At 40.5% G+C, this 26,245-nt stretch overlaps 1 protein-coding gene across 3 annotated transcripts in view; it reads left to right on the forward strand.

The window, feature by feature from the left end:
- Positions 1–26,245, forward strand: part of adkb (adenosine kinase b) — a 162,137-nt gene that overhangs the window by 48,375 nt on the left and 87,517 nt on the right. For all 3 annotated transcript variants that reach the window (XM_034707955.1, XM_034707956.1, XM_034707957.1), the window contains one exon: positions 20,549–20,721. In XM_034707955.1, coding sequence (XP_034563846.1) covers positions 20,549–20,721 — 173 coding nt within the window. The remainder of the gene's footprint in view (positions 1–20,548; positions 20,722–26,245) is intronic.

Genomic DNA, 26,245 nt, shown 5'->3' on the forward strand with positions numbered 1-26,245 from the left:
CCCCCCCCCCCCCCGACCCAACCCATTCAAAAATTAACAAAAGTGCAACACCAACAAAGTCCCATTCAAAATGTTAAATGAAAAGAGCCGCTCTCTCTCCAAAAAGTCCCATTCAACATGCAAATAAAAAGTGCATGTAGGGGGTGTGGTCTCAATAGCCCTGCATTAAGCAGTGTGCTATGTGCATGGGATTGAGGAATAGTATAGATATTCAGCTGTACTTGCATGAAATCTTGTTGTTTTAGTCAGGATTATGCTCAAATATTATTTCCCCAACTTTATTTAAGTTCCTTATTAAGAGCCAAACTTCAATTTAGTAAATTCCCGTTTCTTTCCATAAAGTCCTGTTAATTCCCATGGAAAGTTTCCAACTTTCAGAATTCCCGGAATTTTGCAACCCCAGTACTAATCAGATATTCTTTTTTTTGTTTTGTTATATTTTTGGTTTTTTTTTTGCCTTTTAATGTACAGGACGGCTGACGAGAGACAGGAACTGTGGGGTGTAAGATAAGATAAGATATTACTTTATTGATCCCCCGGGGGGGAAATTCAGTTGTTACAGCAACCCAGACATAAGTACAATCAAGAAAGAAGTTTTAATAAGTACAAAATAAGATAAAAAAAACAAGTACAAAATAAAAATAAAAAATAAAAACAAAAAATAAAACAAAATAACATAAAATAAATAAAAAAATAAAATAAAATAAAAATAAGTAAAATAAAATAGATAAATAAAGCTAGAATACAATATAGATATATACAATGTTACAAATGGAATTTAAATTAAATAGCAGTAATTACAGGCAGTATTAAAGAAAAAATTTCAGTAGTGACAGTGTAGAGAGTGGGGGAGGACATGCAGCAAATGGTCAGGGCTGGAATCAAACCTATGACCTCTATAGCCCCTCTATATGGGTAGTGCACTCTGACTGCCAGGCCAACGGTGCCCCTTTGAGCCTTGTAGATATTCTTATCTTTATTGGGAGATAATGGCCTTAGACTGACAAGAAAGCCAAAACAAGCCAAAGAGGAAGTTTTGTTTACAATGAAATTGGCACCAACTAATTGTAGCTCAACTGTTAGCCAGCTTAAGCTTCATCTAACTACATTGAAATAATGTGACAACAACAACATGGCCATTATACACAGGCGTACATCCAATGTAGGTAAAATGTGCACATGCTGAGTGAGAGAGCATTGCTTGTTGACATAAAATACTTTTATTTCTTTGTTGTGATAATAATAAAATTGCAATAACAAGTTGTAGATTTTGGTCTTACCATGGGATATGTTGACAAAACAGAATAGAATAACAGCAGCCTTTCCCACAAGAAGCTTCATAAACAGTTCCTGTTTATAAAGCAAACTTTCGTAGCTAGTTTCTTGTCTTATCCAATTTCAACATTTTTTTTATTAAACACTGTGAAGAAGATAATGAGATATGTTGCTAAATCCCACACTTAGAGTAACAATATTTGGACAGAAGACAGTCTGCCTAGCATACGTGAAACAGTTCTTATTTAATTTTAGACAGTTATTTAAATTCTGAGTATGATTTGACTGAATTAAATTAAACTTTTTCCTTCTTATTTTAGTTATTCGGCGTAAAACTACAGGGTCATGTTTCTTCTCTGTAGCCCAAATATGTAATCTTGCTCTCTGAGGGTGACTTTCAAGCAATACATTTCCCCTTCAGAGGCCCGCAGAAGCATCTTAACATTATTACCTGACACTTTATTTATTTTGGATGAAGATGAGATGACGATCTTTTCTACACACAGTAGGTTTGAACTTTAGAACAAGCCCAGCTCGTTAGCCTCTTGCTTATTTAGTCTTCCTGCAGGGGTTACAAAGTGAAGTAAAGTTTATTGAACTTACTCTCCCTTCTGCACTCATTGGTTTTTATATCAAGGGTGTGAGAGAGGCTCGGCTCTTCCCCCTGGCTCGGAGCTGATCCTCAGTGCTGTGTTGTTGCAGCGGTGACCTTGGTTCTTCTCTAAAAAGCCTTCTGTCGGTGCAGATTCTTACAGGCACACAGCCGTGTAACGTTGGCTGAAAAACTCATTGAATCTGCTCCGCCAAAGCCAACAGGGCAGAAGGGTGCAGGTGCTGCACTGAAATTGGTTTGCTTTTTGCTTAAAAAGTAAAGTGTGCTTCACCCAGAATGGCTCTCTAAACAGTCTCTGAAGCCAGAATCGACTCCCTGCGCTCCACTTTGGGGTTATGGTTTCACTGGAATTAAAAAGTCTGTTTACACTGTGTGAAACAAATATACAGTGAGAATTGGAACGGGATACGAGGCTGTATATTGGGTTATGAAAACTGCTCAGATGGTGATATGTGGCCATTCCAGTAAATGTTCAGAGTAGGATGGGGAGTTAGGTGAATCAGTCTTGGCCAATGTTCAGTTTTTAAAGATTATTATGAGGCTGCGATTTGATGGAGAAAATATACTGAATGAGATTGAATTCGCTTTTTTGGCAGCAGGAAAGCCTTGTTGGCACGAGGAACAATATCTAAATAGAAATCACATTTTTTCACTCGAGTTAGATTTAACTGGAGTGCATTGTCCTCCTTTCTGGCTCAGAAACTTTGCTGTCTAGAAATGTGAAAGCTGCAGCCGCAGAGTTTCGGTATATTAACATTACTGGCACGCCGGGTGTTATATCTGGCACGGAGAATCCATTTTGAGACTCTGGAAATACAGTATATGTAAAGAGAATCTGTCCCAGACCTTAGTTTCTCCTCTCTGCCTGCAAAACGTTAAATAGGTCAGTAATATTTCCCTTCTTTCTGTTGTAAAACGCACAGGATACAGGGCCCAATCATTAGCGTGGACGGAATCCAGAGCATTAATGGTAACCAGGCAGAGTCGAATGACATTGTTATTGCAGCCGTTCCCGGGAAAGTGAGGGGAGCTGAAAATTTATATTTGATTTATTGCAGGGTTTTGAATTTATGTTCCAACTCTCGATAGGAAAGTAAGTGATCTTTTTCGCCTGGCTTCTCACATGAGAGAGAGAGCTAGAGAGAGAGAGAGAGAGAAAGAGAGAGAGAGAGAGAGAGCGCCCCACAGCATCTGGTGTTCGAAACATCTCTGTATCAAACGGAGCTCCTTCTACTTTCTCTTTTTTGCTGCTTTAACCACCAAGAATTTACACCTGTAGGGGATATTGTATTACTATGTTTATTGGACTGGATTCAAGTCTGAGCCTTGAGAAATTATCACATGATTGAAATGAGCTGCTCTTTGTGGGAAAAGTCAAGCAACAGGTTACGAGACACTTTATTTTCATGATGTTACCAACTGATTACCCGCTATTTGCTGCTCACTATTCATGATTGGAACTCAGTCATTATTTACCTTGCTTTATTATGTACTCAGTTAGTATCTGATAGCTTAAGTGTCTGCTCAGGATTGCAAACATTATGACATTGATATAAAGATCTTTAATTTTCCCTGCTCAAATGCAGTTATTTATCAGGGAGCACACGGATGAGAGCAGAAATACAGCCAACTGTCAGTGTGAGTGTGCTTTTTTGAGTTCTTGAAACATCATATCTTCACATTATTATCTGCTTGAAGTGATGATACGAATACCATTCTTTATGGTTTGGTAATAAGTGCCTTATTTTTCATAGGGACGCACGGCATTATTTATCACTGGCAGCGTTCATGGGGATTAATGATGCATAACTCTGTCGGAGTTGTCTGGCGTGCAGCACCAGCCGTAGGAATCTGGAAGGTTATCAGAGCAATAAATCCCAAGTTTTTCCGCCGTTGTTTGTCACGATGCACTGCAGCAGCCAGTACTTATGACGGTTCCAGCTTGCCCCCCCTCTCCATCTCTCCCTCTCTCCCTCCATCTCCCTCTCTCTCTCTTTCCCTGTAAGCCGTCAGAAAAATAACACAACTTGTTTAAGCTGCCAGTCGATAAGGTGGAATTTGATCGCACAACCTCAGAGTTCAAAGCGGGCGACTGTTCTCGAATCTTTTACTTATTACGTTGATTCTGTCTGCTTCCAGCTGGATGATGGGGTGTAGATAAGCAGCGCACCGAACACTCTCTTCACCTCTTCTTGGCAATGAGAACACGAGCACAGGCTGTTCACTCTTGCATTTTAACTGTTTTGTCAATTGCTGTCATCCAATCCTGTTATGTCTATAAACTGAGAATTAAATTAGGTGTGCAGACTGTTACACAAGTTCAATCCATACCCGCCCAACAGCAGTATTTCTTTCATCATGGCTTATTTTCTCTGTTTAATTTATCGAATCAGTTGGCCCTTTAACTTGCCAAGCAGGAGGAAGCCATCCGTGCATTGTCCATGATCTAGGCAGAGAGGAAGATTTAGTCTATTAGTGCAATGATAGGTCCTTTTACTGCAGCAAGCTCGCTGATTGAATGGCATCCTTCTCAAGGTCAGGCCCAAGCTAAGAGCTATTTTCTGCTTACCTGTGCAGCCAGCCGGCTACAGAATCTGCACACAAACTGCCTTTACATCAGCAGGCTTAGTAAGCGGACACGCTCATCGCTGATATTTCCAGCTGGTAACATGAAGAGAGAAACCTCTTTGCCTGCAGAAAAAAGGACACAAAGGCATGAGTAATATGATAAGTGGGATCTTGCCGTGGTGCGTAAAGACATCAGGAATGTTGTTTTTCGATCTGTGCCCAGGGCCGAATCACATCCTCCCATTGTGTCCCTGTCAAAGTAAACCAGTGAGTTAAATGGGAATCAGTTTGCTGGAACTGAGCAGACAGGTTCAGAGGTCAAGCTGGGAGCACAGCTGTTATGTCTGCTTGTTTCCAAGAAGCAAGCTGCAGTGTTGGAAATTGAAACCAATGAGCGAGTGTTAAGACACTGCATTTCCTCAAATGCCCACACGAGGCTGGGTCCAAAAGTTGAGGAAACTCTTTCAAAGCCTTTTAAATCAAAGAGTAAGACTTTTTTTTTATTTGCCACTGCCTTCCAATTTGAGCTTTTTCTAACTCACTTTAAATGCAAATTTTAAATGTACTTTTAATATATTTCTAGCTATCCTTTTCTTTTCTGTTTTATTATATTTGTCATTTTAATTGTGCTCTTTTATGCTTGTCTGAATGTTCCCAATGCTTTCAATGTTTTAATGTAAAGCACGTTGAGTTGTCCTCCTGTATGAATGCGCTATACAAGTAAAGTTGCCTTGCCTTGCCAAGAAGCAATATCAGAATTACTAGTTTGGGCTGTATCTCCTGTGGCTACCATAATACTCTACCACATGGATGTGAAGGACAGATGACAGCAGCACAGTTTGTGAATATTTTAATCGAGAAAATAGATACAGTTGCATGTAGGCTGTGTCTGGTTAAACTGGCATTTAAACCCTTAACTTCTTAACCAGAGCAATGTGTAACTAGCACAGGCATGTGGATGTTAACGTGCAAGGAGGACCAAAGACTGGTGGTGCTAGCTCTGCTAATGGTCGGCACATAAGGCATGTTTTGTCATGTTAAATAGATGACGCTCAGTTTTTATTGTTTTTCGACTTTTGTCTTCCCTTTGGACAAGTTGGTCAGCCAGAATTTAAATTACTGTTGAAACCCTAGTTAAACCCATATAAAAAAATGCCCATTTTTACAGCAGTATTAAATGTGTTTACAGCCTAGCACAAAAACAGTTATGGGCTCATAATTTTACTCATAATGACTGTGCAGCAGGTGAACTTTTTTATAACTCATCCGCTTTGATACGATGGAGGCTAAGAGTTGAGTCTAAAGGAGTCTGCTTAGTCGGGCTGCGGTGGAGTAGTCCTTTTTGGTATTGAACGTTCGTATTTGAGTTAACCAGAAGTGTTTCAGAGTCAGACATGATGATAGCTGTTCGAATCCCTGAATGATAAAGAAAGGGGCTTCAATGCTTCCTTTATTATATCATGTAGCATAGGATACATCAGAAAATGACTCAATTCTTTGCAGCAACTATATTTAGAGATTAACAGTCTGCGTTTAAATCCCATTTTCTCTAAATGGAAAAGTCATTCTCATTCAATCAAACTTCTCGTTAATGTGGATAAATACGAGCGGAGGAGTGTGAGCGGAGTGGTATTGTCAACGTTACGGCTAATTCACTTCACCGTTGGAAACTATTAATTATTTTTATCTTTTACAACCTCCAATAAGTCATTAGATAAATAATTCAAGCTGTATTTTTCGCCCTTACTTTGAGGTGATGCAGATTTGTGCCGTTGAAGTGCAATCACTGTTGCTATGAGATGTTTTTTTTGCTGTTTTGATGATGCTAATGATGCTAATGATGCTGATAGCTGAGCTGAGGTGGTTGTTTTGTCAATCCTTATAAAAGCATATGAGTAAATATTAACCAGAAAAGGTTAATATAATAGTGGAGTGTGTTTGTATTCAGTATACACTTTAGCTATAACCTTGTAGCAAGTGGAGACAATAATACTGTTCATAACCTAGATATACGAGAGGGGCATTTCAAGCCAAAATACTATTCGATAATCATTGGCATCTATTCGACAATTATTCGAATAATCACCCTGGTTTATTACTGTCAGCGTCTGTCTCGACCATTATGTCGGTGTTTCTGTGACGCGGCGTGGCGTGTGTGTTTACATTTTACAGCCATGCTCAATCTCTGGAAATACGTGTGTAGTAGTGTGAGATTCAAAACGGAGAAAATCGCTGCGACTGTTGCATATGTTTTCTTATTCTTTTGCTATTTTATGCAGTTAGGATTCTTCTTCATTTGTTTGCTAATGCGATTTGCAAACAGCTTGAAGATGCTCTATAGCCACCGTCTGCTGGGAATAACCGTATTACAACCAGACACCGGTAAAAACGAGGAAAAATTTGAGAAAAAAAATATTCAAAGTAACTCTTCAATTTTTTATGAAGTGAACGGATATTCAAATATTCAAAAATCATTGCCCATCCCTATTAGATACTAAGGCTGGGTATTGTCAAGATCCTCACAATACAATTTGATTATGACCCTTATGGTTACGATTTGATTTGATATTGATTGAGTTTGATGTTGATCAATATGCTTCTGTATCAATTCGACAATATCTAAGTAAGATAATATATAATGAGCTTGAGTAATAAACAAAACAGAAGATTTTGTAGCTACATAAATACTTTAAAGTCAGAACTAAAATCATGAAAACGCATTCTTGATATTGGATAAATTTTAGAGATTTGAAACATTCCAAGTGTTTTCATATCTACAGATTGTTTTAGTGTCTAAAAGCTGCTTTGGCCTGAGGCACTACTCTGGATCATAAGAAAAAGAGTTGGCGTGCTCAACTAAAGAAAACTCAAAAACACTGTGCTGACCCAAAGTGGACAATATAAGTATAAAATGTTAAGTTCAAAACTTTTAATGTCAGAAATTGACAGAAGCTTCTAGAAACTAGTGCGTTTCAGCCCCAGGCTTTCGTCAGCATTTCACTTACTGGGTGGGTGTGACCCATGTATAAGCAATTGATGCCAGGTGGCAAACCACAGAAAAAACACAGTGAAACGTATCAACACCAAATGCAGTTTGATAATTTAGTGAATTCGAATATGAAGGGTGATCAATAATCAAATATGCAGTATGTAAATTATTTACTATTGAGCTGCATTGCAAAAGGGAGATAGATAGATATATAGATAGATAGATAGATAGATAGATAGATAGATAGATAGATAGATAGATAGATAGATAGATAGATAGATAGATAGATAGATAAACAGTCAGATAGATAGATAGATAGATAGATAGGTAAACAGTCAGATAGATAGATAGATAGATAGATAGATAGATAGATAGATAGATAGATAGATAGATAGATAGATAGATAGATAGATAGGTTAACAGTCAGATAGATAGATGCATAAACAGTCAGATAGATAGATGCATAAACAGTCAGATAGATAGATAGATAGATAGATAGATAGATAGATAGATAGATAGATAGATAAACAGTCAGATAGATAGATAGATAGATAGATAGATATATAAACAGTCAGATAGATAGATAGATAGATAGATAGATAGATAAACAGTCAGATAGATAGATAGATAGATAGATAGATAGATAGATAGATAGATAGATAGATAGATAGATAGATAAACAGTCAGATAGATAGATAGATAAACAGTCAGATAGATAGATAGATAGATAGATAGATAGATAGATAGATAGATAGATAGATAAACAGTCAGATAGATAGATAGATAGATAGATAGATAGATAGATAGATAGATAGATAGATAGATAGATAGATAGATAGATAGATAGATAGATAGATAGATTGTTTATATATCTATCTATCTATCTGTCAGATAGATAGATAGATATATACATAGATAGATAGATAGATAGATAGATAGATAAACAGTCAGGCTAGAAAACAGTTGATCACAGAACCATAAATATAGAATGGTTCAAAGAGACAGTATTCTGGGTCATGACCTATAAATACCTAATAAGGTCATATGTACCACCTATTTTCACTTTTGAAGTGACTGCATTAAACAACATGGCAGAAACTGTGAGATAGATGTGCTATTTGTGGTTCATTTGGGGTACATTGTAGTTTTGCTTGAACTCTGTGACTTCCACCAAGTGTAAGGGCAGTTGGTTGTCCAATCATCATAGCTGTCTTTTCTCACCTTCCCTTGACCCTGTGATTTTTTTTATCCAGGTTAAGGAAAAGTGGTTAGGGACTAAGGGTGTCATTTTTCAACTTTTCACAGCCTTGGGATCAGCATTTCTAATGTAGCAATTGCAATTCAGAAACCAATGGGTGACTTCCAGGTTTTATACAATCTATGCATGTCTTTAATGACAAGTCTGCTCTTCCTGTTTTCTTTAAAATCACAACATCTAGCTGAGCTTAATTCAACGCGATCACCATAAACAGAATATATGGCCGTCGTGTTTTAAGCTGCTTATCTTCAGGGACCTACTTTATATATGTTTAAATTACACTTAAGCAGTATGGAAGTGTGTCAACAGTAGATATACTCAGAGATTGGGGTTAATCATGTCTGGGATTGATGTTTGTTTGTGGAATAATCTCAATCATCTTGATGTAATGGTAAATAATGTCACAGATTAAAGTCACAACACTCATTAAAGCTCACTTCCTCCCAGGAGCAAATGTTTGGAAGTGAATTTTCCGCACTGCCACATTGAATTTACCCGGGCCTGACCTGTGCTAAACCCTCAACCGGGGCTGTCATTTGGCGTATGTTCAAAAAAAGAAAAATCTCTTCGGTAACACGGATCACCCGTGCTGTCACCGTATCCAGGGGGGGCGCTGCCACCTCTGCGAGATCAAAGCACCGTGCAAATCCGCCATACTGCAAACAGGGGAGTTGTTGGAGGAGTAGAATGTGCATGTGTATGTGTGTGTGCAGAACTGATTCACCTGAGCAAGGAAGGGGCCGAGCACAGCTGCACTCCCACCAGCTGGAAGCCCCACAGACCACAGATAGGATTAGAGGCTTTAGCTGCAAAGGTCCCTCATCATCTCTCCATCTGAACCTTGTATGGCACCAACCCCCGCAAACACAAACGCCACTTTATGCTCACTTAATAACACCGCCCATGCTCCCTATCATGCACGCTCACACACTCTGTAAACCAGCTCATGTGCTTTTATAGCCTCTATTGTCTCTGCAGATAAATAGGACAACCCAAGCAGTCTGAGAGTCCCAGCCCATGAATGTGGTGTGGAGGTATTTTCTCCCCCCACAGATAGGTATCACTGCGCGGGCCGCCATTGTGAGTCTGCTCCCCCGGCTTCTGTATCCGAGCTCATCCCCTCATGCCTGCCAGGTAAACCTGTCTGCCTCTTTGCTGCTGCTGCGATAGGGGAGTTTGGCTCCTACTGACTGAAACAACATCGCCTTGTTTATCCTGTAAATAATTCACCCCTCCCGGGCAACAGAAAACAAAATCAAGGTTGTGTGTTTAACAAGGGAGGCGAGGAATGAAGAGGAGCCAAAAAGAAGAGGAGAAAAAAAAAAATCAGGTGTTTCCTTTTTTAAATAAACTTGCTGCCTGGGGACGGCGACACATCCCTGATTCCTATGCAGTGTGAAGATGCAGCAGTGAGATGTGTTAGGAGGTGTGTGTGTGTGTTATTGTGTGTGTGTGTGTGGAGGGGTTTATTTTGTGTGCTCACTGAACTTGCCCTTTGATAGCTCTCTGAAGAGGGTGCAGAGATACTGTCGGGGACGTTCTTGTCGTGTTTAACATCAGAACCTATGGAGTGTGTCAGTGCGTCACCCAGTTTGATGCTTATCATAGGGGGCTGTTCCTGGGAGCTGTCACCTCCCCACCTGCTGCCACGGCTTTGACACATGTATGTGGACACGCCAGCAGCTTTCGTTTGTTTGGGTGTTTCGTGGTGTCTAACATCAGCCCCTGGGGTGGATTTCAAGTGTCTAGTATTGACTGTTTACTCCCGTTCCCTCTTGGATTCTCTCTGTTCTGGGTTTATTTATTTATTGTGGTTACGTTTTTTTTAAAAGGCTGATATTACTTACAGTGCAGGCTTTATTTATCTGGACAGTGACACTTTTGTCATTTTGCCAGTTCTCTATTCAAGCACATGGCTTTGAAAATGAACAACAATTCATTCTATGTACTTATGTGCAGATTTCTTGAATTTGAAAAAACCCTCACACTTACTCCATACCCCCATAAAGAATATCTTAATTTACAGATAAACTTGGAACTTCATCAAGTGTTTGTCAAAAAAACATGGTAACCATTTCCATCATACTCCAATCGCCTATTTAATGGCTGGTGTGACCATTCATCCATATCTTTTAATGTAGACAAACATCCCAAAAAGTTATTGTAGGTAATGATTATTAATATGATTTTTATAAGAGTCACATTTCACAAGATTTAAAGCTCCTGTGAGGAACTTCCGATTTGCTTTGATTGTGGCGCCCCCTGTGGACAAAGTATTCAAATGTATCACTAACTGTGAATCTTTGATATATACATTTCAAGAGTTAATTTGCAGAAAACGGATAACTCCATTTTTATACATTTTCAAAAAACATGTTTCTTTTTGATATAGATTCCTAATAAAGTTACATTTTCAAGATACCTCTGATTAGTAATGTCATTTTGACTTAGTCAAAGCCACCCAACCTCAGTTGATTGATAATACCAGAAGCTAGTAATAGAAACAATGCGTTTTTTTTAAACATTTTTTTAGTTTTTCAAAAGTGAGTTAACTGTTTTTGCATATGTATATTTTCTAAATTTATTTAAAGGGACAGTGCATATTAATAAAAATTTCAGCATAGCTTCCGTGCAATGTAAAAGTGTGTGTATGTTTTTTTTTAAATAACCTGGTGCAATTTTATCTGTGCAATAACTTACCTTACTATCTATTTATCACTTAGAAGTGTACGTAGTGTGTATACATCTGTAATAGTTGCCATATTTTATTCTATTTTATTTTATTCTATTCTGTTTTATTTTATTTTATTATGTTATTTTATTGTATTTAAATTTATTCTTATTTAATTTAATTTAATTTAATTTAATTTTATTTTATTCTATTTTATTTTATTCTATTTTATTTTACCTTTATCATTACTATTGTTATTGTTATTATATTTTTAACTATGTTAGTACATTGTTGTATTCCCCTGTCCCCAATGGGGGACCAATAAAGTATATCTTATCTTATATTATCCTAAATATGCCAGAGTTAGCCATAAGGCTAATTTTCAGCTATAGGTAAAAGCAGGGTTCATATCAAAAGATAAATAAGAACAGATATAAACAATACACCATGATAGCAACACAATGAAAAAAAACAAAGTATTACAAGAGCATCAGATGTACAAACTAGTGTAAATTCAAAGTGCTGTTCAGCATAATAAAGGGATCTATCTGGAGTTGGACAACAAACAAAAAAGGTTGACTCACACTGTCTGATCCAACATACCAGTATATCATCCAAGTAAACAAGCACACATTTATGGGGATGACTATGTTTGCGTCATAGTGTACCTCACTTAGTATGACACCTACCAGGTGGCAGGATACAAGCTTCTTAAATTACTACACAGAAATATAATCAGTCTCTCCCCAGATGGTCTTGTTTGCTTTTGTAGGTCATGAAGTGGCTTTAGTATAAATATCAGTCTATTTAATAACCAGCTAAAAAAACTCCTCCCAAGAGCTTTAATGATTTATATGAGGGAAACTGTTTCTTCTGACAGTAGATGTCCAGAGGTGCAGTCTGTCTTCTGACTTCATACAACACATCTCATCCCCTCCACACTTCTGCACTTGCTCTCTATCCCCTGTGTCTGATTAAAATACAACAAGTACACAGTAATCACTTGCATAATACAAATGCCATCTTAAGTAGGAATCATCAACAGAAAGCTATCATCAAAGTTAGCCCTCCTCAATTAATTATGCAATTTTCTTGTGGCCCTGAGTCTATTTGCATAACACTAGTTGATGGAAATGCAAATTGATTTGCTCAATATTTAATGCAAATTGCAAATGAATGAGAAAATGAACTCCTATATCAATGAGGTTTTACATTGTTTAGTGGATGTGGAAGTAAACAATGATATTGTTCAAACTATCATCAAATTGGGTCATTACTTCCTTAATATGATTTTATTCACTTGTCAACTTGTCGGGATAGGAGAACTACAATAAATATATAGTATCAGTTTGATAATAAAGACAAGCTCAAGCACTAGATTGTTCTGAAAAATGTCCGATGCCATTTTTCTTTCCTGATCCCACTTCTGTTAGTTAGACTCAAACTGCCTGATGTCGAGAAACACTCAGATAACATTGGCTGCTAACATTTGCTAGCTTCTACCAACATTAGCACCACAGTTTCTCTTCATCATCACTCCATCTTTGAGGCTATTTCCTTATTATTGGAAGAATCCATTGACTGGCATGCTCATTGATATCTGATACCACTTATAAAGCAGTGTTAGAGGCTGATCATTATCCAATCCACTCTGTAGCTGTGTCCCAAGTTAGGAGCTGCATCCTTCAAAGGCTGAACTGGAATGAGGCGGTCTGTTTACAGAGGATTTCCTGTTTTCACGACCAGCTGTTCCCACCCTTACCCTTGTATCATGTGGGTGCCACTTCTGTCACTTTGCAACAGGTGTACAGCTGGCTAACTAGCTCATATAACTAACACCACATAATGTCAATTATTATTTTGAAGATTATTTGAAGTTTGAAGGCCCCTTGTTTTTTTGAAAACTTTGGATTGTTGGGTACTTAATAACTGATATTTATATAGCGCCTTTCAAGAAACCCAAAGTCGTTTCACAGGGTCAGGTAGGGGGTCTGGGGGGTAGGTGGGGATATCTGATGGGGAAAGGCCTTGAAGAAAAGGTGCGTTTTGGTTGCTTTCTTTAAACTGTCCAGGGTTGGGGCGCTGCCAATGTCAGGAGGGAGAGAGTTCCACAGAGTAGGGGCTGCCACACTGAATGCTCTGTCCCCGAAGGTCCGCAGCTTAGTCCAGGGGATGGAGAGAAGACCCAGGTCTGATGACCTTAGGTTCCGGGATGGAGTGTGTTGGTGGAGGAGGTCAGCCAGGTATTGGGGGGCGAGGGCATGCAGGGATTTGTTGGCTGAGGAGGAGGAGCTTATAGGTGATGCAGTACTTTACAGGGAGCCAGTGGAACTTGCAATCAAAATTATACTTCTTGACTGCTTGAGAGTTCACCATTCTGTTTAATTTGGTGAGAAATGAATCTAGGGATGCGTCGGCCCACGCATGTAATGGGTCGTTCATGTCCCAGAAAAAGAAGTACGCATTTGTCGGCTTATTGCTAAGTCTTCTTATGCCACTGTGATGCGATCGTTCTTAAGATTTGTCCTTTCGAATCAGCCTTGATTTGGGACATAGGTACTGATTACAAGTGTAACACAGCATCACTGAATCCAATATGATCTTCAGAAAGTTTTCCAAGAAGTTAAAGTCTATATTTAGTGTTCCCCTTCAAACTTAGTTTCCAAATCTCAATTGTTGGTCAGTTTCAAATCCAATGCTGAAGTTAAGCCAAAAGAGTAGGAACTGAGTGGCTATCCAAATACTTGCAGATTGCACAGTGTTTGATCGTCTCTAGAGCCTTTCTCGGCTCGACATTGACCCACAGCCGGAGCCTAAAGGTTCAAAATAGCTGTACAAAAATCACTGAAAGGCCGACTCCCCACCATGCTGGTGTGTAAGCAAGAGGGACATATCAAGCTCTGATCAGAGGAAGACAAGGATCAGGATCTGCTATTTCAAGCTGGTATTGGGCCGGATTCCCACCAGGCTACATGCTATGACTCCCCTTCGAGTGTTGATTGCAGAGAGGAGAATGTGGTTGACTGATCTGAAAGGAAATTACTGGAGAGAGAGCTTATCCATGCCTTTGACTGATAATCAGCTCATTATCGTGTTGATCATTTACAGCTCTCCCTCTCGCCCGCTCTCTATTCTTTTAGCTGTGTCACTGAAGCAGAGCACAGAGACTTTTAATGGCTTGGCAGGGAGCCCGCTTTGGTGGAGCTGAGTTAAAACAACCCATGCTAGCCCTGGCCAGTCTCCACTTTTTACACAGCACAGGTCCCCACCCCACTTATCAACCCTCCCAGGGACGGGGGGGAAAAATTAAAGAAAAACAACAACAGCGGCAACGACATATGCAACCCTGACGCGAGCAGTGCCCTAGCACCCCAACACGGCTAACTGTGCATGAAATTGAACTGATTGGAGTTATTGACCAGAAGGCTCCAGCCCCTGAGAGGACAGGGAGGCGGGTGAGCAGGTGGAGGAAAGAGGGAGAGAGAGAGAGGTGGGGGGCTTGTGTATTACCTGATTGAGTGAAAAATCCTCGGCCGGTTGCTTTGATGCCCGGCACTTTACAGGAAAGAGTGATTTAATGGAAGCTGCCAGACCTCATCAATGTCAGGCCCTTCGCTCCGATGTGCTTTATATAAAAGCGCTCACCATGACAGGTGCTGATGGACAGATGTTTGCTAGTTGTTTTAACTGCACAGTAAAAAAGAGAAACCAATATCAGCCTCCACCTCTGGCTCTTTAAAAGACCAACCCAGAGCAAGAAGAGTCTGCTAGAGGCCACCCCAGCGTGCAGCACCCTCACCCTTTTCCTATTTTAGACCTCTAAAAATAGCCCCATTGAATTTTCGCCGGGGTTGATAAGCCTATAATTAATGTGACCATCATTAGGCACGGACATGTTCTTCTCAAGAGGGCCCCGCTGGAGAGGTGAAGCGAGGAGAATGGAGACTTCTCTTTCGCTTGTTTTTTTTAGGGTTGAACCAAGCACTTTTCAGAGGGCGGAAACTGGAGTGACGGAGTCGGGGCCGCTTCCCAGTGATGCCGCAGAAGAAAAGCGCCACTTTGTTGTGGAGCCGCGGGATAACACACACACAGCGTCATCTATCAACTCCCCGCAAGAAGCCCACTGTGCTGCGTCTTCAGTAGATCTGAATTGCGTTGGAATTGCATCATTAATAGAGCAGAAATGATTCCTAGCAACTCCCGCTGAATACATTGACCCCTGAGGGAGACTAGAAACAAGACAATGTTTTTACAGGAGGAATATCTAACTAGAGGTCCCATTACCACTTCATCAATATACAGCAGCAAGTGAGCGAGGAGGAAGACGACGAGGGGAGGGGAGAGGGGAAGCAGAAGAAGAAGAGGGAATGTAATAGCTTATAGTGCTAATGGCAGTCTGAGCGCTCCAGTCCCAAACATTCAGCCGCCTCATCTCATCCGGGCTGTGTAATTGCCCTCCTGGAAGCTGCCACGCGAAGCGGCTGCCTCCATAGTGAAGAGTGGCAGCTGCTGGATGTCGAGGAGCACGGCCTGGGTCAGCTCCCCCAAGTGGGGCTCCTTGCAACCATGAGATGTCATAATTAATAGCAAGCTGGGGCCCCCAGGGCTCGTGTTGGATGGATGGGTGGGTGGTTGGGTGGGCGGAGGGTGAGATTATTTGGGTAAATGGAAGGCAAACAGAAAGAGACACCAGGCTTATTCTCCAGTTAGCATAATGTATACTTATCACTTTGCCGTTAGCGAGAGCAGCATCTTACGCCGTGCTTTTCAGGCATATTTTTCATGCTTGTTTGTATTAGATTCCTCTTCCTTATCTAAACGTACGAACAGATAGTTTACTGTGGTGTATCATGGGAACTTATTAATCTTTGGGGACCTGCGTTCTCCCTAGTTAAGTAAATATACATGAGCTGCTGCGCAAGATACAAGCTCCCAGCACCTTTAGAAAAATCTGTTACTTCAGCTTCCCTTTTTTTCTTCTCATCCTCCTCTCTCTCTCTCTCTCTCTCTCTCTCTCTCTCTCTCTCTCTCTCTCTCTCTCTCTCTCTCTCTCTCTCTCTCTCTCTCTCTCTCTCTCTCTCTCTCTCTCTCTCTCTCTCTCTCTCTCTCTCTCTCTAACATGCCGCCTGGGGGCAAATCTCACTCTGTCTCATCTGCTGCTTAATTTCACTGGAGCGGCCCTCAGTAATGAAGCGCCTTGATGTACATTTGCCAATTTCTGCCTCTGCCACTGCGGTATAATTGGGATGTGACTAAGCATGAATACCCGGCGCAGGGTTGGTTGACCTCTCGGCGACCCCGCGAATAGCGCTTTTGTCATAATGGAGGTATTATCTCACATAATCTGGGAATGGAGAGGGATTGTCTGCAGGGTGCCAGGGATGGAAATGAATTGATATAACTCCCCGCTCCTGTGCACCACAGAGGAGGAATAAAAAAATAACTCTAAGATACATTTTTTACAAGCTCATAATGAAGACATTTACTTCTTATCTATCGCTGCTTTGTGTTTGTTGGAGTAGGAGAGCAGCTTCTGGCAAAAGCAGGGGTGGGTTTTTTTTTTTTTTTTTTTAAGGGAAGGGAGGGAGTTTTGATGCTGTGGCACTAGAGAGGATTTTTAGGTTTGTGTGTGTGTGTGTGTCAGCCTTTTTCCCTGCGTGGGTGCACTGTGTACTCATGCACAAGTCGGTGTGTATGTGTGTCTGTTAATGACCCTGTAAAATGACAAGCTGAGCTGGCAGTGAGAGTACAGCCGACGGTCAGAGCAAGAGAGAGAGAAAGAGAGGAGGTGGAGGTGGCATGAGAGTTCAGATGGAGGTGGGGTTGAAGGGGAGGGAGAGGGGAATGTTGGTGGCTCCGCTGTGATTCACCATGCTGTCATCAGAGGGACGGGGCCCCTGAGTGGCCCTCTCTATTCCCACCTGAGAGGGCCTGCAAATGGAGGGGCCGCGCTGTCATTATTTACAGCCTGCAGCTCCTAACCTTGGATTGGGAGCTCATCACAGCGAAGAGAAAATCAGATAGGACTTGACGTGTACCCGAGCCAGTGACCTTGATAAGTGTGAGGTGCCTGCAGCAAGAGGTTAGGGAAGAAGAGCTTGCTTTTGTCAGCTTTCGCTGTGGATCTGCGCTTGCGTGTTGTTGGTACACAGATGTGTGTGTGTGTGTGTGTGTGTGTGTGTGTGTGTGTGTGTGTGTGTGTGTGTGTGTGTGTGTGTGTGTGTGTGTGTGTGTGTGTGTGTGTGTGTGTGTGTGTGTGTGTGTGTGTGTGTGTGTGTTTTTAGGCCAGGTGGGGAGGAGCGGTTGAGGGCATGGGTGAATGACTAACCCATGACTCAAAATGACACACGCAAGGCCCACTTATATGCCAGGATACAGCAGGCAGAAGCAACATGATCACTCTTCATTTTACTGCCAATAAAATACTAGTTGATCAACTCAAGTTTCTGTTGACTGGTGATTAAAGGTTATCCCTCCATCATATATCAGGCATATATTAAATATTTTCCAAGAACTGTTTTTAAAAATCAAGGAGATTAAAGGGATAGCTCTATTATTCCTGTTTTATTTATTTTGAATGAGGTACATGCCAGTAAAGACTTGTTGCATGACACTGGAACTAATCTAAAACTACACAAACAAATTTAAACTAATTGAAAAAATTCCAACTGAAAGTGTTTTTTTTGTAATCACTTAAAACACTTAAAAGTTTAAGCCTAAAAAGTTTGTATCACTTCAAATTCTCAAATACTCTTCACAAAAAAATGTCACTTTAACTTTGAACACTAAAAGTTTCAACTTTAAAAGTATAATCTCTTAAATGTTTCAACTTTAAAGGTCAGTATCACTTTAAATTCTCAAAAGCCTCATTAGCATATTAAAGCAAGTCACAATTTAGAATGTCAATATCATTATAACCTCTTTTAAAAGTATGAACATAAAAAGTCTATCACTTTAAACTCTTTAAAGTCTGAACCAAAGAAGTATTTTTAGAATTCCTATATTGACCTTTTAAGTCGAGACTTACCTATTTTTTCTAGGTCAATATTACCTGAAGTCTCAAATTTTAAAGTCAATATCACTTAAAAGTCTTTTTCTAAAAAGTAGTACTGTAAACTCTAAAAAAAAAAAAAAAAAGTCCCAACTTTCACTTTTGAACTGTCAATCTCAAGAAGTCCAGACAAAAAATGTTAATATATCACTTTAAACTTGTGAAGGTCAGGGGCGCCGTTTGCCTGGTGGTCTAAGCGCTTTGGATTACCATGACCTGGATGACTGAGAACCTTCACAGACAAAGTCACTGTTACTTAACATTCCCAAAATGTTCCAATCATAAAGTAATAGTCACTTTGAACTCTCTAAAAGTTTGAACCTAGAAAGACAGTTCTCAAAAAGTCCCAATTTAAATAGTCAATAGCAAGAAGTCCCATCCTGAAATAGCAATATCACTTTAATTCATTAAAAGTCCTAACTTAATAGTCAGTATCACTCTTAATTTTTAAAAAGCCCCAATTTGAAATTCAGTATCACTTTGCACTCCAAAAAGTCCCAACTTTAAAAAGCCATGACACTTTATCCCTCAGAAATTCCTTTACAATTGCTCTGTTTATTTCTTTTTATCCTGAAGAAGTCTTACTCCCTCATCTGTTTTCTTGGTTTACTGTTGTAGATCACCTGTCCGGTTCAGAAAAGGTTCAGATACCCAACAGACACCAAATAGACTTTTATTAGGATCTCAAAATGACCATGTAAATAAAAAAATGTCTTGGTCATTGTCATTATTTTACCACGTTCAATCTATGATCTTAGCCTCAGACAGTTGATGCTAGCAGCACCAAATATAAACATCAACAATTCATGCTGCACACTGAGACAACTGTGTGCTCGCATTAAAACCACTGCCAAATAAACTTGATTCAGCACTAAAGAGCTCTGCTGTACCTGACAATCATTAAATATAGAGCTAAGTTAATGGATGAAAAGACATATCAAACAGCCACAGAAGTTTTCCCTTCTCTATATCTCTCTTCTCTCTTCTGCCTGTTTCCATCTGCAAAAGTGATTCTTCTGTGTGTACTCTAGTCCATAAAAGAACCCTCAAATGGTGGTTCGCTCCAAATCCTGTTTCCAGCACTACAAAGCTTAGCTTCTGCACTTCTTCAGCCGGATTCTCAAAACACCAGCCTCAATGCTTGGTGGGGTGTTGGTAAAATACTCTCTGCTGATAAGCACTACATAAAAGCATACTGTAAACGCCCTTTAAGGGATTTTGCATCCTGATGTTTTAACATGTGAACACCAGTTAAAAACAAACTTCCAAATCAGCTGTGTTAAATGTGCAGCCCTTGTCTGAAATCACACCTGGCCCTTTGTTAAAGAAAGAAATCCTTTTGTTTTTGATTATTTATTTTCCCCATCTGAGCTAGTTACCTGGAGACCAATGAGGCGAGGTGGTTGGAAGAAATAACAAGGGAGAGCATCTCTGGACGGGTGATGAAAATGCATTTTTCTCTCCCCCCACTGAGATGCTATTTGGTCGTGTGAAATGATTAATTTCACACATATACAGGTCATCCCCAAAAGCAGCAACATCTCATTCACAAGGGGCCCCCGTCAGCAACAAAACAGGAGGCTGCAAATAAAATAAGCAAACAGCAGCACGTACTGTACGTCAATAAATCTTTGGAGGTTAAACCTGAGCTCTGTAGAATTTGAGCACACACACCCCTCCTCATGCACTCTCTCATCAGGTAAAAGTCACTGAGTACATCAGATCTGTCTGGACTTAGAGAAGAAAAAAAAAATGGCCGACTAGCAGTTTGGGTAGCATCCTGTGGTAGCAGGTACACACTCACATACACAGAGGGTCTGTGTTTGCATAAGCAGGATGGAGCCTTGAATTATGGGGTTTGTGTAAATAAGGAGATGAGACTGTTTTTAGCACACAGGGAGAGAGGAGGGAGTGCTTGGATGAAAACAGTGCCTCTATGTGGCGCTGAATTGGTCTTGGGTTGTTTACGACAGCTCGCAGCCCTCATATATCACAAGCAGTATGTTTGCTGTGAAGCTACAGTTTGTATGCCATCTGCCTTAGCTGAACTTGACCATTCAAACAGACTTATATTTTGTAAACTGAGCTCACTGTAACTGCTGCTTCTGTTTTCTCTCCCATAGTGGATGATCCAGGAACCCCATAAGGTAGCTACCTTCTTCGGGTGCATCGGGGAGGATCACTTCGGGGAGATCCTGAAGAAGAAGGCGGAGGAAGCGCACGTCGATGCGCATTACTACGAGCAAGACGAAGAGCCGACCGGTACCTGTGCTGCTTGCATCACTGGAGACAATAGGTTAGCAACCTTTCAGTCACCCCTGACCAAGAAATGACCCTCTAGCTCCGATTTTGAAAAACTCCTCTTGGTTCATTTTCACATCCTAAGGCAGGCAGTCGACTCCTCAGGGCTGGAAGTCATAACAGAGAATCATGGGGCTCACACATCAAAAGGAGAAAGAACAGCTTGAGTGTGTTTTTTTTCCAGGCCCCCACTCAGTCTCTGCCGCCCCAGTGGTTTGTCATCCATCTATAGGCTGACAGTAGCAATGTGTTAAAAATGGCTGGGCTATCCCAGCTCTCACCTGTCAGCCTTCTTGCCTGTAAAAAGGGGAGCTTTAGCGTCTCTGGCGACTCTCACGCTAGCAGCATCATCATCATCATCATCATCATCATCAGCCCGTCTGAGACAGCAGAGGTCAAAACCTGCACACACACAAATATCACTAACAGCGAGGGCTCTGGTTCATGATGGACCAGGTGTGGATCAATAACCTCCTTCTCTAAACACTCCCCTCCTCTGCAGCCCTTCATCTGCTGCTACTGGACTTGTCAGTCAGTCATCGGGGCCGGACCTCAGCCGCCCCGAGAGTCGGCCCCGCTGAATGGTCTTAGTGGGCTTGTTTGATGTGGGCTCTGACACCTGAAAAGGTCAGGTGCCGTGCTCAGGGAGACGAGCTCTGTAATATTTCTTACAGGTGTTTAACAGACAGCTCGGGAGCCCAGAGGAAAGGTCGCTGGCGGGGGCCAGATTGGAAAGGGTGATGGCTTTGAAGGAGTGGGAGTCAGTGTGTCACAGCCCCCCAGGCTTTGATTAGTGAGAGGCTTTAAAAAGAAAAAAAATCTACCTCAGCTACTCAGCCTGACAGTTTGAGTTCCAGTCAGTGGAGGAACTGTAGAGTATATATGGCAGAACTCAATTAAAGGTGTAGAAACCAGTCTAATCAGTTACCATAGGTTAAACCAGCCAATCACTAAAGGGACACAGAGTTTCTGTGGATAAATGCAGCTAAGACGACTAATTCTGCACCAGATTTTCTACCAAAAACAGTGCTATATCTTAGACTGCTTTGATGTTCTTATGCCAAATACAATAATAATACAATAATCGTACTAACAAATACAACAAACAGATCAGAATCACTTACAAAATTAAGCATAAAAACAAACTACTCCCCAGACATGAAGCTATATTTTGTACAATCATAAATCTGAAGACACATGAAAAATTAAGTGATTCATTCCCAAAGTTAATCTCACTTTATCCATGTTGAAAGGTTTGAAAAACACTGATTCCCCTGATTAAATCATGACATTTCACCAAAACAGTAAACAGTACCCATATTTTTGAACATATCCTGTTTTCCTTTTGTTTCATTTGATACTCTCTCTAAAGGGAAAGTTGTCAGCATTTGCGTAACCAAATGTGAAACACTTTGTCTTCATTGTACTGCAATTGATCTTCTAGCATGAAGGAGACATATTTCTCTTTCTGTTCACCTGTAGTAAACCTGTTTTTTGGAACAAAGAGCCCAAGATGTTTTGATACATCTTTTGAAACGAATTATTTGATTGCTTTTTGTAACCTCTTTAATGCTTACATTTTAAATATTTAAAACTCTTAGCTTGTTGTTAAAAAAAATCACTCATAATCTCAATAAGCACAAAGTTTCAGTTTGACATGGTAAGCTATATACATTGAGTGTTCATCAGTATTTTTCCCTCTAAATTGAGTGTTCAATTCAAAAATTGAGCGTCTTACTCAACCATTAAGCACTGCAAACAAGTAACATAAAGCACATGATTGTTTTGTTGTATTTTCTTAGACCTACAGTGTCTGGAAGAACCATTATACCCCCCCAAATTTTGATACATTTTTCCAAAATTTAAACTGTTACAAACTTGAATTCACACAGACTATATAACGATAACAATCTGAAGTGTGATAAATAAGTAGGGATGGGAATTGATTGGTGCCAGTGCTGTTATCAATTCTGCTTACTGATCCAATTCCGTATCGATTCCTTTATCAGTTCCTGTGGATCTCCCGCTTTCTTGTGCTTATGTTAACATAGCATAGGTAGGACATACGTACCTTCACTGCTCTGTTGAGATTAGAGAAACACTCGTAGACTGGTGTTTTGGTTTAAAGAGGGACCCTGTTAACTGGCGACTGTCACCCGACTGCGTCTTTGATTGTCGTATTATTACTAGAATGAAAAAAGGGCTCTTTTCGGCAGCTGTTGTAACTGACAGCCACTGATGCATTCGGCTGAAAGTTGCCAGCTAACAGGGTCACTTATTAAACTGAAACACCGGTGGCGTAACGCATTAAACACAAGGCACTCCTGTTACTTAATGCCTTGCTACATCGACAAATGTTTCAGCGTGGATTCACTGACACAGCCACTGCACGTAATGCTGTTAGCGTCATTTTGTGTAAAATTGAGCCATACTTCTGACCACTTCTGTCTCCTGTCCGCTATGATCACTTCTTTACTTCCTTGGTCGTTGTTTGTGGTGACTGCCTCTTGCGATGCGTGCAAGCGGCAACCTCCGGTCTCAAAATATGAATCCCATGCGGAAGTGTTATAAACTGCAATTCATTGAGAATCTGCTTGAGGCTGGCTGCAGAAACACCGGAAACCACATAGACACCAATTCAAAAAAGACGATCTTTGCAGCATTAATAAACATGTTTACAGCCTGGTTCAAAAAACTATTTTTTTCTAACACAACGGTTCAGAAGATATTAAGATTACGAATTTTTGCCCAAATAAGGACATGACTGACTTGACTCCCGGTTGGGAACACATAGCTGTTGGCTAGGAGGCTCAAACTCCGCCTCTTTACGTCACACTCTGCCTGGTTGAGTTCCACATTTCCAATATGGCTGCCGCCGTCGATTGGCTTCAAAACAGTGCTCAGGAACAAATGGGTGACATCACGGATACTATGTCCATATTTTATACAGTCTATGGATGCGTGACATCATTTTACAAGACACTTAAGTTTAATCGGAAGGCTTTGATAAGGGAACTGTTAAGCTTAAAGGCAAATAATGTTGGCTCAAACTAGTTGGAAGCAGTTCTCCATTCCCATCCCTATTAATAAGTGAGGGATTATGTGTGGTGAACAGGTGGTAAAGCAAGTCAGAATCCTGACATGGTGAGCAGGAGTCGATTTTGCACAACCACCCTTTCATTACACATTTCATTTTATCACCCAGTGACAAACAAGTTGCCTCAAAATATTCATTGAAAGATGATTTCAATGATTTAAAAATTATTTTTCTCCACAGCTTTGAAAAAAATCATCACCCTGATGATTCCAACATTTCCATGGCAACAGATTCTTATTAGCCTGTCACAGTTCACATTGAACTGAACATTTCCACTCAAGCTAACATTAGACAAGGTGAACAGGACTTCTGCAGGAATCTTTGAGTTGACATTTCTGTCCTCACTCAGCTCTCCTTCCTCTAAGGGCTTTGCAGTTACTATCACTACCACTGGTTTAAGTTTCCTTATAGCAACTTTCTGATCAGCAACTTAGATACACACTCCCCAGCTCTGCAGCTGTTGCCTAGGTTGCAGGACATGATTTTGCTCCACTTTTCCCTACCAGAGATGGTTGGAGCGCAGTAGCACCCCAGGCTGCTCTTATATCTTAACAGGGTTCCCACGCGTCCTTGAAAACCTGGAAAACAGTTTTCCAGTACTGGAAAACTCCTGGAAAATGGGAGAAAAAGTAAAATGTCCTGGACAATCCCATATTGTCCTTGGAAATTATTCCAACATGACTGTGTGTGATCTGACACGATTTAAAAAACACATCCCCATTCATTGAAAGCTGAGTGCACACTGTGCTGGAAAAGACAGCTACACTGACCGGTCTGGCCGCGTTACTTTTTTTCCAATCTTTTCTCCCTCACTTGGTCATAATCATGCATTCACAGAAAACAGTGGTATATATTTTTTATGTTTTATGGTAAATTAACCTTGAAAGGAGTCAAAGAGTCCTATATTTAAGTTAAAGAGTGACCAGCGGAGTCGGGCAGAGAGCTTGGGGGTCTGTGCCTCACAACTTTCCCTACAGACTGAGAGCTCAATTACTGTTTTGTAGCTAGTAGGAGCGCAAACTCCAGATAGTGAAAACAAACGGAACAAAAAGAGCGACACAGCTGTGCAGAAACTGCACGTTGTAGACCAAGGGTACTCAAATACAAATCTTAAAAGGCCACAAATAATTTTTTCAATGAGCCAAGGGTCCATTTAATGAGGTCTGTCAGACCAAATGCCATAATACTGTAATATTCATAACAAAATGTCCCTTTCGTTCAAAATAACAACAAAAATATGAACTACAGTTTGGCTCATAAGTTTACATACCCTGGCAGAATTTGTGATTTTGCTATAGTCTCCTGGCATATTAAGCACATGGGTGTTGTGGTGGTTGGAGAGTGAATGAATTCAAAAGTTTCACTCCATTCTTCTTTCAATCGCTGATTCTCACCGTCCACTTTTCTTTGAGCAGCAAACTTGGAACACACCATTTTCGTGCATTCTAGAGTCCTACAGCTGGCAAAGTGCCAATATGCGAACTGCTCCATAAACAAAGGTGAAAGTTAAAAATTGCACTCACAGCAGTGGACTCTAAGTGACCCAGTAACAACCTGTCTGCGTATCGTTGACATGGAGACGAGTCCTGGTAAACACGCGATGACCCGACCAAAACACAGAGTGAAGGGATAACAGTTCGGGGGCCACCTATTGAGGGCCTCTGTTGTAGACATTGCTGATCACAATAGACATCACCACGCAGGAAGACAGTTTAAACTTTTTTAAATCTCTGAGAGAGTTCAAAACTTCACTGAAAATGACCTGGAAAATGATATCTGTAAAAGAGTGGGAACCCTGCTTAAGCTGTAGCTTTCTGGACTCTCAAAACCAGCATGAGACAGAAGGTAATGCTTTTGCCACAGTGTCAACAGGCAGCAGTGAAATATGCCAGACTTCTTAACGCGGATCCATTTAATATGATGTGTGTGATCCAGCTGTGCTTTGATTACTGAGTTATTGTAGCGGCTTCATGCATTCATCACAGCCTGACATTAGGTAAGAAAGCTCAGGAAGCAGTTCTTTTAATACATTATATACAATCAAATCATGTCAATCCAGTTTGCATTTTTACATAAATATGAAAGGAAAAGTTGAAGAGGTTCAAACACTTATGTAAGGCTTTTTATTCCTGCTCTAAAAAGGCTGAAGGATAAACAGCAGGCAAGGAAGTTTTGTTATAGAGATGCATGATTCATGCTGCTCTCCATGAGCAGTTGTTTCTCACCATGCAGCGACATCCTCCTGTCATATGATCGCCTACAGTTTCCCCCTAAGTAGCGATGATGGCTGCACTCATTTTGATGGCCGCTCATAAAGCGACAGCACACGAGGACTAGCTAATGAGCTATGTTAAGATAACGCCACCTGCTTCACTTTCCAGCTCCCACTACTCACTACTCAACTCAAGTGTTCATTTGGTCA

Source organism: Notolabrus celidotus, chromosome 18 (assembly GCF_009762535.1).
Source record: "Notolabrus celidotus isolate fNotCel1 chromosome 18, fNotCel1.pri, whole genome shotgun sequence".
NCBI lineage: Eukaryota > Metazoa > Chordata > Actinopteri > Labriformes > Labridae > Notolabrus > Notolabrus celidotus.